This window comes from Eulemur rufifrons, chromosome 10, assembly GCF_041146395.1.
Source record: "Eulemur rufifrons isolate Redbay chromosome 10, OSU_ERuf_1, whole genome shotgun sequence".
Lineage (NCBI taxonomy): Eukaryota > Metazoa > Chordata > Mammalia > Primates > Lemuridae > Eulemur > Eulemur rufifrons.
In genome coordinates this window covers 7,256,256-7,269,831 of record NC_090992.1, presented here as the reverse complement: position 1 = coordinate 7,269,831, position 13,576 = coordinate 7,256,256, and the positions used below count along the sequence as shown (strand labels likewise).

The following is a 13,576-nucleotide window of genomic DNA, read 5'->3' as shown; positions in this document are numbered from 1 at the left end:
TCAAATCAATGCTGAGAAGCTACTAATCAGTTTATCCAAAGATTTATTTGCTTTGATGTTAATATATTTACTCAGTACTGACTCTTGGAAACACAGTGTATTTATAACACTTGGTTTCCTTTTAAAGCTTTTTTTTAATCACTATATCTGGTCGTGGTGAATGTTGTAGTCTTCACCCTGAAGGATAACTTCAATGTCCTTTATATTCATTGCTAATTTGGCGAAGATAATCCCTTTCTCATTCAAAAAAAAAAATCAGGAATTCAAATTATATTTGTCTGTTTATACTCACTTTTTTCAAGAATTAGTTTGAGGAGACAAGAATGTAAAGTTTATTCTAAGTCTCATTTATTCATTCTATTTTATTTTCCTGTTTTATCTCAAATAAAAAACATTAAAATTTGCATGACAACTTTTCTTGATTATGATAAAGTTTATCAGTGTTGTTTCAAATAAGAAAAATGTTTTAGTCATTCTCAAGATTCTGAGGAACCAACTATCCAACATCTGAATTCTTCTAGTGATGGAAGCCATTGAAAAAATCCCATATTTCCCTACTAAAAAACAATTGTAAATGGATACCCAAGGAAATCTTACATTTATATAAAAGTGAGCTTCCATGTTTATTTTGGTCACTCTCTAAAATAGTGATTCAATGATTATAAATCTATGCCAAAGATTTGTACTTCAATTACTTCTAATTATGTTTATTGTGAAAGATATAAATTCCAGACCAACATACTGTATAAAGAAAAAAGCAACAAAAATTTTAGCATATGGATATGACTAAATTCAAAAAGATAGAATTTTTTAAAAACCTCCTTATGTTTGCTGACTGAAAGGACCCACTATCTTTGAGAATGACTTCAAGCTGAGGGTCCATTCCATTTTTCATTTAAAAGATTGCTTCATTAATTAAGTTCATATAAAAGAAAAATCTTAAAGCCTCCAAATTCCAAGGCTTTCATATAGCCAATAACTATAGTATTCCAATAAAGCTATGGGTTAGTTACTCGTCTCAAAGAGACTATCATAAATACTATATCAACAGGAATGAAAGAGCACCCATGATTAGTTTCATTTTAATACCATCTAATAAAGGACATGTTAAACATGATTATAAAATTAAGATTTATAGTTTTAAAAGAAATTGGCTAGTTTCTTTATTGGCAAGAGTGTAAAAAGCAATCCTTGATTTGGGAGATTTTCTGGTTTCATGCCTCTGAACTGAATGGAAGAGACTGTCCACAAAGTTTTTTAAAATATTTGTCTTAATGATAAAACCAGAGTAAGACATTCTCAGACTGAAATCAGTAAAACTTGTCTTTGCTATCTCTCAGCTTCTCATTCTGAGTATTCTGTTCATTTCCTCTCCTTTCTGCTCTTCCTCCTCCATTGATCTTAGGATTATTATGCTGCTAAATAAAATGTTAACATGTTAACATTTTAGTGAGTATTGGTAATTTTAAAGGACATGTGTCCAAAAGAGGACAAAGCAAAATAAATAGGACTATATTGGTAAATATATAATTCCATGTTTTATTAATATCTCATTAATAGATATCTTTGAATAAGACTGTTCTTCAAAGGTTGGTAGTGGGAAATCACGATATGTACTTTAGGGAATGAGAAAAGATTGAGCTAGCTTTGATTTTAAATAAGGTTTTAATTGTATCCTCTTTGGCTTTGTACTCTAAAAACTCTGTTGCTCTGAGTTTAATGAGAGTCCACCTTATAAAAAAATTAATAGCATAAAAACTGCTGAATGAAAAAGTCAGAGAATGGGAAAATACACAATAACTCAGTACGTTTACACCTATATTAGAAAGAAAAGGGAATTATAAAAGTAAAGATATCCACAATTATGTATTAATATATAGAATGATGGGCATTCTCTCTTTGAAAGTTAGGGGCCCCAACCAGGATATCTTCACCTTAGAGGTTAAATTACCTCTTTAGCATTTATACTGCAAGACTTGAAATTATATGAATTTAAATTACTATTGATGGAAAGATCAACGTACCTGCAGAACTGATACTTTTATGATGGATAAGTTCTTATTAAGGTAAAAGAAGATATTTTGAGTTGAGGTAAGACATTCAGGGGGATTGTTTTTTTCAAATATCTGAGGGAAAAACATATATTTCCTAAATATATTTGATATTGTAACAAATGCATTTTTAAACTCTGCATTAACTATTGTCTATAGTCTCTAAGGGCTGGAGACAAGCCATGGAAAGTAATTGAGGGCAATGACATGCTTAAATTCCTGCCACAATTGTCTTTTTTGGTATTCCTAAACTTGAATAATGATTTCAATTTTTCTTGGAAGTTATTTACGAAGCACATACTGAGTAACAAATTGAATCCCCATACTGAAGGAGAAAGGGAAAGGAAAAAGTAATTGCTAAGAATTAGCATCAAGATGATAAATTAGTTGCATTAGTATTTGGTAACACACTAGAATTAATCATTTTATTTAAAATAAAATTATAGGTGTCAGGTAACAACCAATTTTAGAAAAGCATAATTGATAGGGTAGTTTTGCCAACATGCAGTCTAAATGTCTTGCATTTCTCAGTCTATATCATCCAACCCAATCCTGCTTAAGATGACTAGAGAAGCTATTAAACTAAACTTTACTGTATGATATCAGATCAGTAGAAAACATTGTAAGAGGGTAATTCAATTTTCTCTTCAGACTTCTAATATTAATGTGGACTAAAGTAAGTGTTTTCAATCTCCTTGAAATTAAAAAGGGTTTTCCAATGCTCCCTATTATCAAACATAATCATGATTCCTTCCTCAAAGTGAAAGTGGTAATACTTGAATATTATAAGCAATGCCTAATTTTGAAAAGGAGCAGATAATGAAGAGCTGCTGGATAAAATTATGTAAATCAGTATGAAAAGCAGTTATTCTTCCGCTAAGAAAAGTGTATAATACGCACTGGCACAGGTACCACTACTACTAAAATAAAAACAAAAACACATCTTTAAAGCTCATGTTTAACTTAAATCCTAAGATTAGGAAATTTTTACCAGTGAACTGTTGTTCTATGTACTGCACTATTGAGGTAACAGTGTAAAAACAGAATATGGAGATTTAGTATGTCCATATAAGTTATGCTACACACCACATATTCTATACTTACAAAGCAAAAAAACCCCGCATTTTCACCAAAAAGAAATATTGATCAGTGCAATCTTTTGTTAATACAATAGGGTCAAATAAAAATTTAGATTTGAAAATGAAATAAACATGAATTAAAGTACTGATCTTACAAATATTTTTAAAAAATAAAAAGAACATTATGAAAAGGAATCATCAAAACTGCAACCTATATCAAATATTTCTATTGTAAAATATTAGTGTATTCAGAAAAAAATTGTTATTTTAAAATTAAAGTACCAAGCAAAGGTTGACATATTGGGTAGGAGAGACGAAATATAAAATGCAGTTGTGCAATAAACTACACTATATTACAAAAGTATTACTAGGAACATTTGAGTATAAACGGTATTCAAAGAATAAAAATATTCTGAGATATATATTTGAGAAAAATGCGGTGAGAGAAAATATTCACAACGCAAAATACGAAAATGAAAATATAACAACCCACCTTCCTAGACTGGTTCCCTTCAACAGACTGATCTTCCACTTCCACTTCTACCACCGGGCAGGGCGGAAGGCTGGGGCTGAAGGCCATGAGATCCGTCTTAGGCGGGCCCTCCCCAGAGCACACCCTCTGGCCCCTCTGCTGCGAGTATGACCAGCTCCCCACCGCGCTGGAGCACACCAGCCTGGGCTTGCCCGGCCCGCACTCGCCCTCGCTGGGCGGCGCCGAGCACCGCAGCGCCGTGTACAGCAGCAGCGTGAGCACCAACAGGCTGGACACCGCGCAGATGGCGATGATGAGGTACACGTTGACATCCACCAGCGCCGCCTCCTGGACTGCAGAGCCTGCCAATGCCCGCGAGGAGACCTTCTGTGCCTGGCCGCTCTCCGTCAGTGATACCAGCACGGTAGCCGTGGCGGTCAGCGGCGGCTCCCCATGGTCCCTCACCAGCACCAGCAGACTCTGGCGCGAGGGATCAGCCTCGTCCAGGGCACGTGTCGTGCTGATCTCGCCTGTGTACAGACCCACGCGGAACAGGCTGCGCCCGCCACCTGCCGTCGGCTGCAGCTCATATGACAACCACGCGTTGTAGCCAGAGTCCGCGTCCACCGCGCGCACCTTCGCCACCACGTGGCCTGCACCCACAGACCGCGGAACCAGCTCGGTCACCGCGCCGCCCGCGCTGCCAGCTGGAGGCGTTAGCAGCGCTGGAGCGTTGTCATTCTCATCCAGCACGAACACCAGCAGCGTCACGTTGCTGCCCAGAGGGGGCACGCCCGCGTCGCGCGCGCTCACCTGGAACTGTAGCAGCTCCAGCTCCTCGTGGTCCAGCGGCTGCAGCGCGTACACCTTGCCGCTCTCCCCGTGCACCGACACGTAGCTCGACAGCGCACGCTCGCCCACCCGCCGCTCCACCAGCGAGTACGACACCTGCGCATTCTCCTGAGTGTCCGCATCCTGAGCTGACACCGTGAAGATGTGGCAGCCTGGCGGGTTGTTCTCCTTCACGAACACCGTGTACTCGGGCTGTGGGAAGGCCGGCGCGTTGTCGTTCACGTCGGCCACCTCCACGGACACGCTGGCTGTGGCCCACAGAGAAGGTGATCCTCCATCCCGCGCTGTCACCACTAACTCAAAGCCAGATACGCTCTCGCGGTCCAGAACACTGTCCAGGACCAGAGAATAATAATTCTTATAGGTGGACACCAGCTTGAAGGGGCCGTGGGGCGTCAGAGAGCAAGTGACCTGTCCGTTGGAGCCAGAATCTTGGTCAGACACGCTTATCAGGGCGATGACAGTGCCCACCAGAGCATCTTCTTTCACTGGGAGAGACAAAGAAGTGACAACCACTTCAGGTGAATTATCATTTTCATCCAGTAGTTCCACTAGGACCGTGCAGTGACCAACCATAGGAGGGTTTCCTTTGTCTGTAACATCTACAAGAATTTCATAAGCGTTACTATCCTCAAAGTCAATAGCATCATTTACTTTTATTTCTCCCGTCCTTTCATTTATTTGAAATTTCCTTCTTACCATGGGTGGAACCAAAGAGCTGAATGAATACATCATTTCCTTGTTTATTCCTTCATCCGCGTCAGAAGCGTTAAGCCATATTACTAACGTTTGGTTCGCCTGATTTTCATACATCTTAACTTCATAAACGGGTCTGTCAAATACAGGGGCATTATCATTGGCATCTAACACCAGGATCAGCAGAGAAACAGATCCGGTAAATTCGGGTTTGCCTCCATCAGTTGCTGTCAGTAACAACTTAAGCTGCGGATTTTCTTCACGATCTAGTAGTTTTCGCAGAACAAGCACTGGGAATTTGTCTTTATCCTTTGTTTTAATAATATCAAGAATGAAAAACTCATTTGGACTGAGTTTGTAAGTAAGCATTGCGTTCTCGCCAACATCTGCATCAGACGCGCCTTCTAGCGGAAATCGAGAGTCAAGCAGTCTAGATTCAGGTATTGACAGCTTTTGTTCTTTTACGGAGAACATGGGCGGGTTGTCGTTTATGTCTTTCACCTCCACCTCCACGTGGAAAACCTGCAGCGGCCTGTCCACGATCACCTCCAGGTGGATGCTACACTCCACGCTCCGCCCACACAGCTCCTCCCGGTCGATCCGAGAATTCACAAACAAAATGCCATTCTGCAGATTTACCTCCAGAAGGTCCCCGCGGTCTTTGGACGCCAGCCGGAACAGGCGCGGCACCAGCTCCGCCAGTTCCAGTCCCAGGTCCTGCGCGATGCGTCCCACGAAGGTGCCGTGTTTGGCCTCCTCGGGGACCGAGTAGTGGAGCTGGCCGCTCCCCTCCTCCCAGAATGCGAGGAGCAGAAGCGAGAGCAGCAAACATCGGGCTTCCGGGCTGCTCCATCTGAAGACCATCTTACCTTTCTCTTGTTTTACAAATCGATGAATCCGCAGTCTAGAATGCACACACGTTCTGATATTTCCTGTCCGATTTCTTACATCCACTTTTCATCGAAATGGCTGGGATCTCAGATTGTAACTACTTCCTAGTCCTTGAGAAACAGTTATGCCTTTGTTCTGAAAAGCTATTTTGTGGACGACAGCGACATCCGGTGGTTTTGTGTGTAAGTACAATTAAATAGTTCACAACTTTTCTTTCATTCAAATATTTTAATTCTTTTTTACGTATTTTTATCTCTATGGACTTTCAAAACTTCATCTTTTTTGTAGATAATAATAATCAATGTAGATCCTCTGTGCAACTTTTTAAAAATGTAGAATCTCGGAGAAGTAATTCCTTCCCTAACTACATGATTATTGCTAGCTAAATTTCAAAATGCCCTTAATATTTGCATACCAGAGTATACTAGTATTCTGTCGGATGACAAGTTTAGGTCTCTTTAAGTTCTGATAATTCTCTTCTCTTTCTCTTTAATCTGAGATTGAATAAACCTCATTTAGACACTTATCCTCAACTGTCAATTATCTGCCAGGTGTTTGTAATTCCTAATTCTAGCAATCACTAGAACATAAAGAGATTACTGGATTCAACATCAGACATTTCTCCATTTAGATTCCTATCATACTACTTACCAGCTATGTGACTTTGGGAAAATCATTTAACCCCTCCCTGCCTTGCTTTCCACTTTTATAACATTGGCACAGCAATAATATGGTGGTTGTGTGAATTGTGATCTATTAAGTGCCCAAAATAGTACCTAAGGAAAGTGAGTGCTTCATAAATTGGAACTATTCTCAGATCTCAGTTTAACCACATTTGTTTTCATGATGCTTAAGACCAAATTTGGTTTCTCAGGAAAAATTATTATCTATAGAATGTTGTCACTCTACAATGCCTTAATTATTGCTACTGCACAGGCTGAGGGTGGAGATCCCTGTCTTTAAGAAAACAGAAAAGTACTGTTATTGATGAATCAGTCACAATAGGCAGAAGTCGCACTTTATATCTTACATGGGCAAAAAGAATCTTAATTATGATTCTAAATAAATTAACAGATTTACGATTTCTACCTTCAGAGATAAGTGCTTTCATCCCTGTTATATTTAAGTTTTTCAAATACCCAAAAGATACCATTCTGGAATTTATCTAATAATTTTATCAATGTCAATGAAATTTTTCACCATCACCTGCAGTAAAAATATTTTTTCTCTCTCTCTCAAAGTTCTTGGAATCAAATACTCAAGAATGAAAATTCCTTATGAATATAACACTGCTGCTGAAAAAACTTGAGTTTTCTATTTTTCCAAAAAAGGAAAACTGAATATCAGAACTTTTAGTCTTATACAAAGGTTGATTTCTTTTATTTAATGATGTTATGATTTCTAAAGGTGATATTTTTAAATGTATCAATAACTTTTAAATTATCTTGTTATTAAAATCTAAAAAATAAAACAACAATATTTATGAATAAGAAAATTTACAGTAATGAGTGTCACTCAATCCATCATCTTATGTGTCCTATTAAATTGTTTTTATACTTCTTTATTCCTTTGGAATGACTCCAGTGTCAAAATCCATTCAAATTCCAATTGTAGTGATTGCTTTTTTATAAAGCATGAATTAAAATGTAATGAGTTATCATCTACAATATCAATGTTCAGTTTCAGCTCCTATCTGGAGTCTAAAAATAAGTTCATCATTGATTAATCATCTCAATACAAGAAAATAAAAACTAAGTCCCATTTCTGCTGATGTGCATTTTATACCAAGTAATAACATACATATCCCAATATAGATCTGCAACATTGAAAAAAAAGTAGGGAGAAGTGAAATTACATCTTTTTAAGTAATAGGAACTTGCTTTGTCAAGCATCAAATAGGACTATGAATTTAAAACTTCAGTTGTATAAGAATCACCTCAAGTACTCTTTAAAATGCAAATTTGCCCATATTACCCATTTTGGAAATTCCAAAGAGGAGTCTTGAACCAGTACATTTAATGAGGACTGCAGGTTTTGCTAATGCACTTATCATTAGCATGTCTAAGGATAGCCTCACCATAGACCCCAGTTTGCCTGGGACAGGCTCGGATTACGTCTGTGGTTTTCTATACTTATTGACAGTGTCCCTTTTACTCTCTAAAGTGTTAATATATTGGATGATAATTTACTTTGCCCTATCTAGTAACAATTTGAGAAGAACTGGCAAGGAGAAGCTTCATTATTGGTTTCATAATTCTGGCTTGAATTGAGAAATGTTACCTATAGAAGCATACGAGGCCGGGCGCGGTGGCTCACGCCTGTAATCCTAGCACTCTGGGAGGCCGAGGCGGGTGGATCGCTCAAGGTCAGGAGTTCGAGACCAGCCTGAGCAAGAGTGAGACCCCGTCTCTACTAAAAATAGAAAGAAATTATCTGGCCAACTAAAATATATATAGAAAAAATTAGCCGGGCATGGTGGCGCATGCCTGTAGTCCCAGCTACTCGGGAGGCTGAGGCAGTAGGATCGCTTAAGCCCAGGAGTTTGAGGTTGCTGTGAGCTAGGCTGACGCCACGGCACTCACTCTAGCCCGGGCAACAAAGCGAGACTCTGTCTCAAAAAAAAAAAAAAAAAAAAGAAGCATACGAGTACAGCTATTAGGCAAAATACTAAAGTTTCTTTCATGTTCTCACCTCTCTGTTTTGAAATTGCTAGCCTTTTTGAATTCTGGACCCCACTGAGTTCATGTTTCCTAATGACCCCAAAAGATAAATTCATTACTAAGGTGTTCACAGCTCTTATGAGAATTTGCATATGAAAATAGCCCATACTCTAAGAGAAAATAGAGATTAATATAAGGGACTAAATTACCAATTGCATAAATGCTCAATAATTACTAGCTCTAAGAGACTAGGGGACTTGTTTTGGGGGGCAAATAACATTATAGCACCCCTCAATTCATATCAAATAATCAAATACTTAGGCCCAAGTTCAAATGGCACATGGAACCTGAAAAAAAAGTGCAAAGACAGAGATTTTTGAAAGTTTGAGTCTAGATTCAAGGTGAGCTGTACAGATAGACTTAGGTAGGTTTAATGACAGGAGATCAGAAACTACTCACGTTTTGAAAGAAATAAAATGAAAAAAATAGATTGTATTATAGCATATTCCAAACATGTATTTTAGGGGAAAATAAAAAATTGAAACATTTTATTTTAAATAAATTTTACTTTCTTTTTTTTTTTTTTTTTTGTGAGACAGAGTCTTGCTCTGTTGCCCGGGCTAGAGTGAGTGCCATGGCGTCAGCCTAGCTCACAGCAACCTCAAACTCCTGGGCTCAAGCAATCCTTCTGCCTCAGCCTCCCAAGTAGCTGGGACTACAGGCATGTGCCACCATGCCCGGCTCATTTTTTCTATATATATTTTTAGTTGTCCATATAATTTCTTTCTATTTTTAGTAGAGACGGGGTCTCGCTCTTGCTCAGGCTGGTCTCGAACTCCTGACCTCCAGCAATCCACCCGCCTCGGCCTCCCAGAGTGCTAGGATTACAGGCGTGAGCCACCACGCCCAGCCTAAATTTTACTTTCATTTTCATATTTATTATTGTAGCTCTCTTCTCAAGACTACTCTGATTTTGCTCCACTGAGTTTTTAACTAGACAATACCCTGTAAAATATTTGACACAATATAAAATAAAATAGCTGAAAGAGAAATATAAATCACATAACAAAAACTAAACATAAGTATAAGTGAAGATTTAAAAATAGGAATTAGAAAAGAAAAAGATAGCTTGGACTATAGGTAGTGTGGAGAACCACCAGTTTGAAAGTCACAAACTACAATCCAGGAAACAAAAGTATAACATGCAGTGACATCAAAGGTGCAAATCTCATATCCAGATTCCTGTCTTGTGGACTACTGAGAGAAAAATCAAATCCTTATCAAAATTGGTAGGGAAATTTTTTAAGTTATAAACTATGAATTTCAAGAGAACTCAATGTGTAGAGTCTTTACCTGCCTGAGCATTTTACCACTAAACTGAGAAGATTTCAATAAAAAGGAGAATGTCTTCTTGAAGGAAGAAAAGACCTGTCAGGAAGTATTTTCTCCGATTTCAATAAAAATTGAATTTCAAGAAATTTTTAAGTGTAGAAAAGATTGTCAATCAACATTTTCTTATAATCTACATTGTCAGACTTTTAGAAGAATATTTTATGCAACTTGAAATGACGGTTTCATTTGTAACATTTATTGATGGAATTTGATTTCTGAAGTAGAGAGCAATGGCTTTCTAGAGTTTAGGGGAAGTTCCCTATTGAAATAATAGACACTGAGGAGTGCTGAACAATCATATCTTTACAGTCCTCATCCAGAGAAATATAGAGAATGACAAATTTAACGAGGTAACAATTACTATGTATTTCTGCTAGGGTTTCTTATAAAAAATAGAACTAGACTAAAATTCCATGCATAATTTAGAAAAAATAAATTATAGAGTGGTGTTGATCTTTACTGAATGAGTAACAACTAAACTGGTTTCCCACCTAATAGTTTTCAGGTGCTATAGCAGCTCAGCATCAGGAATTCATTGTCACTCTTAACACAGGTTTAAATAAAATTGATTCAGCACCCAATAAGTATCTGTTTAATGAACGGTTTATGATAATTCTCACTAGGAAAGTCAAAAGATAAAAGTCTGCTCTGAAGTTAAGGAAATTTTAAAAATCGGGCAAATTTCTACCAAAAAAAATTTTTTTAACTATTTAAATATGCCCTACGAAGTAACAAAAATGTCTTTCAAGACTAAATAAATAATTATATAAATACATAAAATACAAGGAAACCCACCTTCCCAGGGGAGTCCAAAGAAGCAGTTGGTTCTCCGGTTTTATCTGCAGGTCCAGGACACGGAGAAAGACCTGGGCTGAAGGCCATTAGGTCTGTCTTGGGGGGACCTTCCCCAGAGCACACCCTCTGTCGCCTCTGCTGTGAGTATGACCAGCTTCCCACTGCGCTGGAGCTCATCATTGTGGGTTTCCCAGCTCTACACTTGCCCTCGACCGGCGGCGCCGAGCACCGCAGAGCCGTGTACAGCAGCAGCGTGAGCACCAACAGGCTGGACACAGCACAGATGGCGATGATCAGGTAGATGTTGACATCCACCAGCGCTGCCCCTGGACCCGCGAACCCAGCTGAAGCCAGAGAAGAGGCCTTTGGCGTCTGACCGCTCTCCACCAGCGACACAAGCACGGTGGCAGTAACTGACAGCGCCGGTTCCCCGTGGTCCTTCACCAGCACCAGCAAGCTCTGGCGCGAAGCATCGGTCTCGTCCAGGGCACGCGTGGTGCTGATCTCGCCGGTGTACAGCCCCACGCGGAACAGGCTGTGCGTGCTGCCTGCTGCTGGCTGCAGCTCATATGACAACCACGCGTTGTAGCCAGAGTCCGCGTCCACCGCGCGCACCTTCGCCACCACGTGGCCTGCACCCACAGACCGAGGCACCAGCTCACTCACCGTGCCGCGGGTGCCTCCCACCCGAGGCGCCAGCAGCTCCGGAGCATTGTCGTTCTCATCCAGCACAAACACCTGCAGCGTCACGTTGCTGCCCAGAGGGGGCACGCCCGCGTCGCGAGCGCTCACCTGGAACTGCAGCAGCTCCAGCTCCTCGTGGTCCAGCGGCTGCAGCGCGTACACCTTGCCGCTCTCCGCGTGCACCGACACGTAGCTCGACAGCGCACGCTCGCCCACCCGCCGCTCCACCAGCGAGTAGGACACCAGCGCGTTCTCCTGCGTGTCCGCGTCCCGCGCCGACACCGTGAAGATGTGGCAGCCTGGCGGGTTGTTCTCCTTCACGAACACCGTGTACTCGGGCTGCGGGAACACCGGCGCGTTGTCGTTCACGTCGGCCACTTCCACGGACACACTGGCTGTGGCCGATAGAGAAGGCGAACCCCCATCCCGTGCTGTCACCACCAACTCATAGTGGGATATGCTCTCGCGGTCCAGGGGGCTGTCCAGCACCAGGGAATAGTAATTCTTGAAGGTGGACACTAGCTTAAAGGGGACAGAAGGTGTCAAGGAACAGGTCACCTGTCCGTTTGCACCTGCATCTAGGTCGGTCACGCTGACAAGGGCAATAACTGTCCCCATTTGTGCATCCTCTTTTACAGGAAGCCAGAGAGTTTTGACAGTCAGCTGTGGAGCATTGTCATTCACATCCACAACCTCCACAAGAACTGTACAATGACCAGCCAGGGGTAGGAAGCCTTTATCAATAGCTTCTACTTGAATCTTGTGGGCTTTACTTTCTTCAAAATCAATTAGTCCTATCACAGTAATTTCCCCATTTATGGGGTCTATGTGGAACTTAGCTTTCACATTTGGTGAAGTATCACTTGAGAATGAATAAATAATGTCCCCATTCAAACCTTCGTCTAAATCTGAGGCATTGAGTTTAATTACCAATGTTCCATAAGGGACATTTTCTGGTAATTTTACTTTATAGAGGGTCCTGTCGAAAACCGGGGCATTGTCATTGGCATCCAGTACCGTGATGAGTAACTGAACGGTGCCAGTCAGTTCGGGTTTGCCCCCATCGGTGGCCATGAGCAATAAATGAAGCTCCGGAGCTTCTTCCCTGTCTAAAGGCTTCCGTAATACAAGTCCAAGAGGTTTTACCTGCTCATCCTTGGTTGGTAAGTCCAGGGAGAAGTACTCGTTGGGGCTCAGTCTGTAAGTGAGCAGGGCGTTCTCCCCGATATCTGCATCCGAGGCGCCCTCTAGTGGAAACCGAGAGTCGAGCAGCCTGGATTCCGGGATGATGAGATTCTTTTGTGTCGCTGGGAACACAGGCGGGTTGTCATTAATGTCCTTCACCTCCACCTCCACATGGAAAACTTGCATCGGCCTGTCCACGATCACCTCCAGGTGGATGCTGCACTCCGCGCTCCGCCCGCACAGCTCCTCCCGGTCGATCCGAGAATTCACAAACAAAATGCCGTTCTGCAGATTTACCTCCAGAAGGTCCCCACTGCCTTTGGAATCCAACTGTAACGGGCGCTGCACAAGCTCCGCCAGCTGCATCTCCAGATCCTGCACGATGCGGCCCACAAAGGTGCCGTGTTTGGCCTCTTCCGGGACCGAGTAGTGGAGCTGGCAGTTTCCTGCCTCCCAGATTGCTAGAATCAGAAGCGAGAGCAGTAGATTCCGGGCCTCTGGGTCTCCTTGACCTGAGCACAACATTTCAAGTACTTGATCTTTTTCTAATTAGTGAGAAATGCCTCAAAATCAAGAGAAATCATCTGATTTCCTCAGTCCCATCCTGCTGTGTTCGCCATTGTTCAGCACACAGAGAGTAAAAAAGAATGGGAAAAAGGATGGCTGTATTTGTCTTGATTCAGAGAGAACATCGCGGCAAAGAGTGACATCACGTGGCCCAAAGTGTAAGTACAAATTTCATGAGTAAACATTCCTCGACTATTCTGCAAAACTTTATTCCATTCTTTTAATTTTTTAAAATTAATCATTGTTGAAGTA

At 41.1% G+C, this 13,576-nt stretch overlaps 3 protein-coding genes across 4 annotated transcripts in view; all 3 read right to left on the bottom strand.

Annotated features, from left to right (window-relative positions):
• Positions 1-13,576, bottom strand: part of LOC138392910 (protocadherin alpha-C2) — a 123,376-nt gene that overhangs the window by 103,146 nt on the left and 6,654 nt on the right. The gene's annotated exons all lie outside the window — the stretch shown is intronic.
• Positions 3,479-6,014, bottom strand: LOC138393256 (protocadherin alpha-10-like). Its single transcript, XM_069484443.1, is given in 2 exon segments — positions 3,479-3,562; positions 3,564-6,014. Coding segments are annotated over 2 exon segments (2,535 nt in total).
• On the bottom strand, positions 10,804-13,282 carry LOC138393255 (protocadherin alpha-9-like). Its single transcript, XM_069484442.1, is given in 2 exon segments — positions 10,804-10,879; positions 10,881-13,282. Coding segments are annotated over 2 exon segments (2,478 nt in total).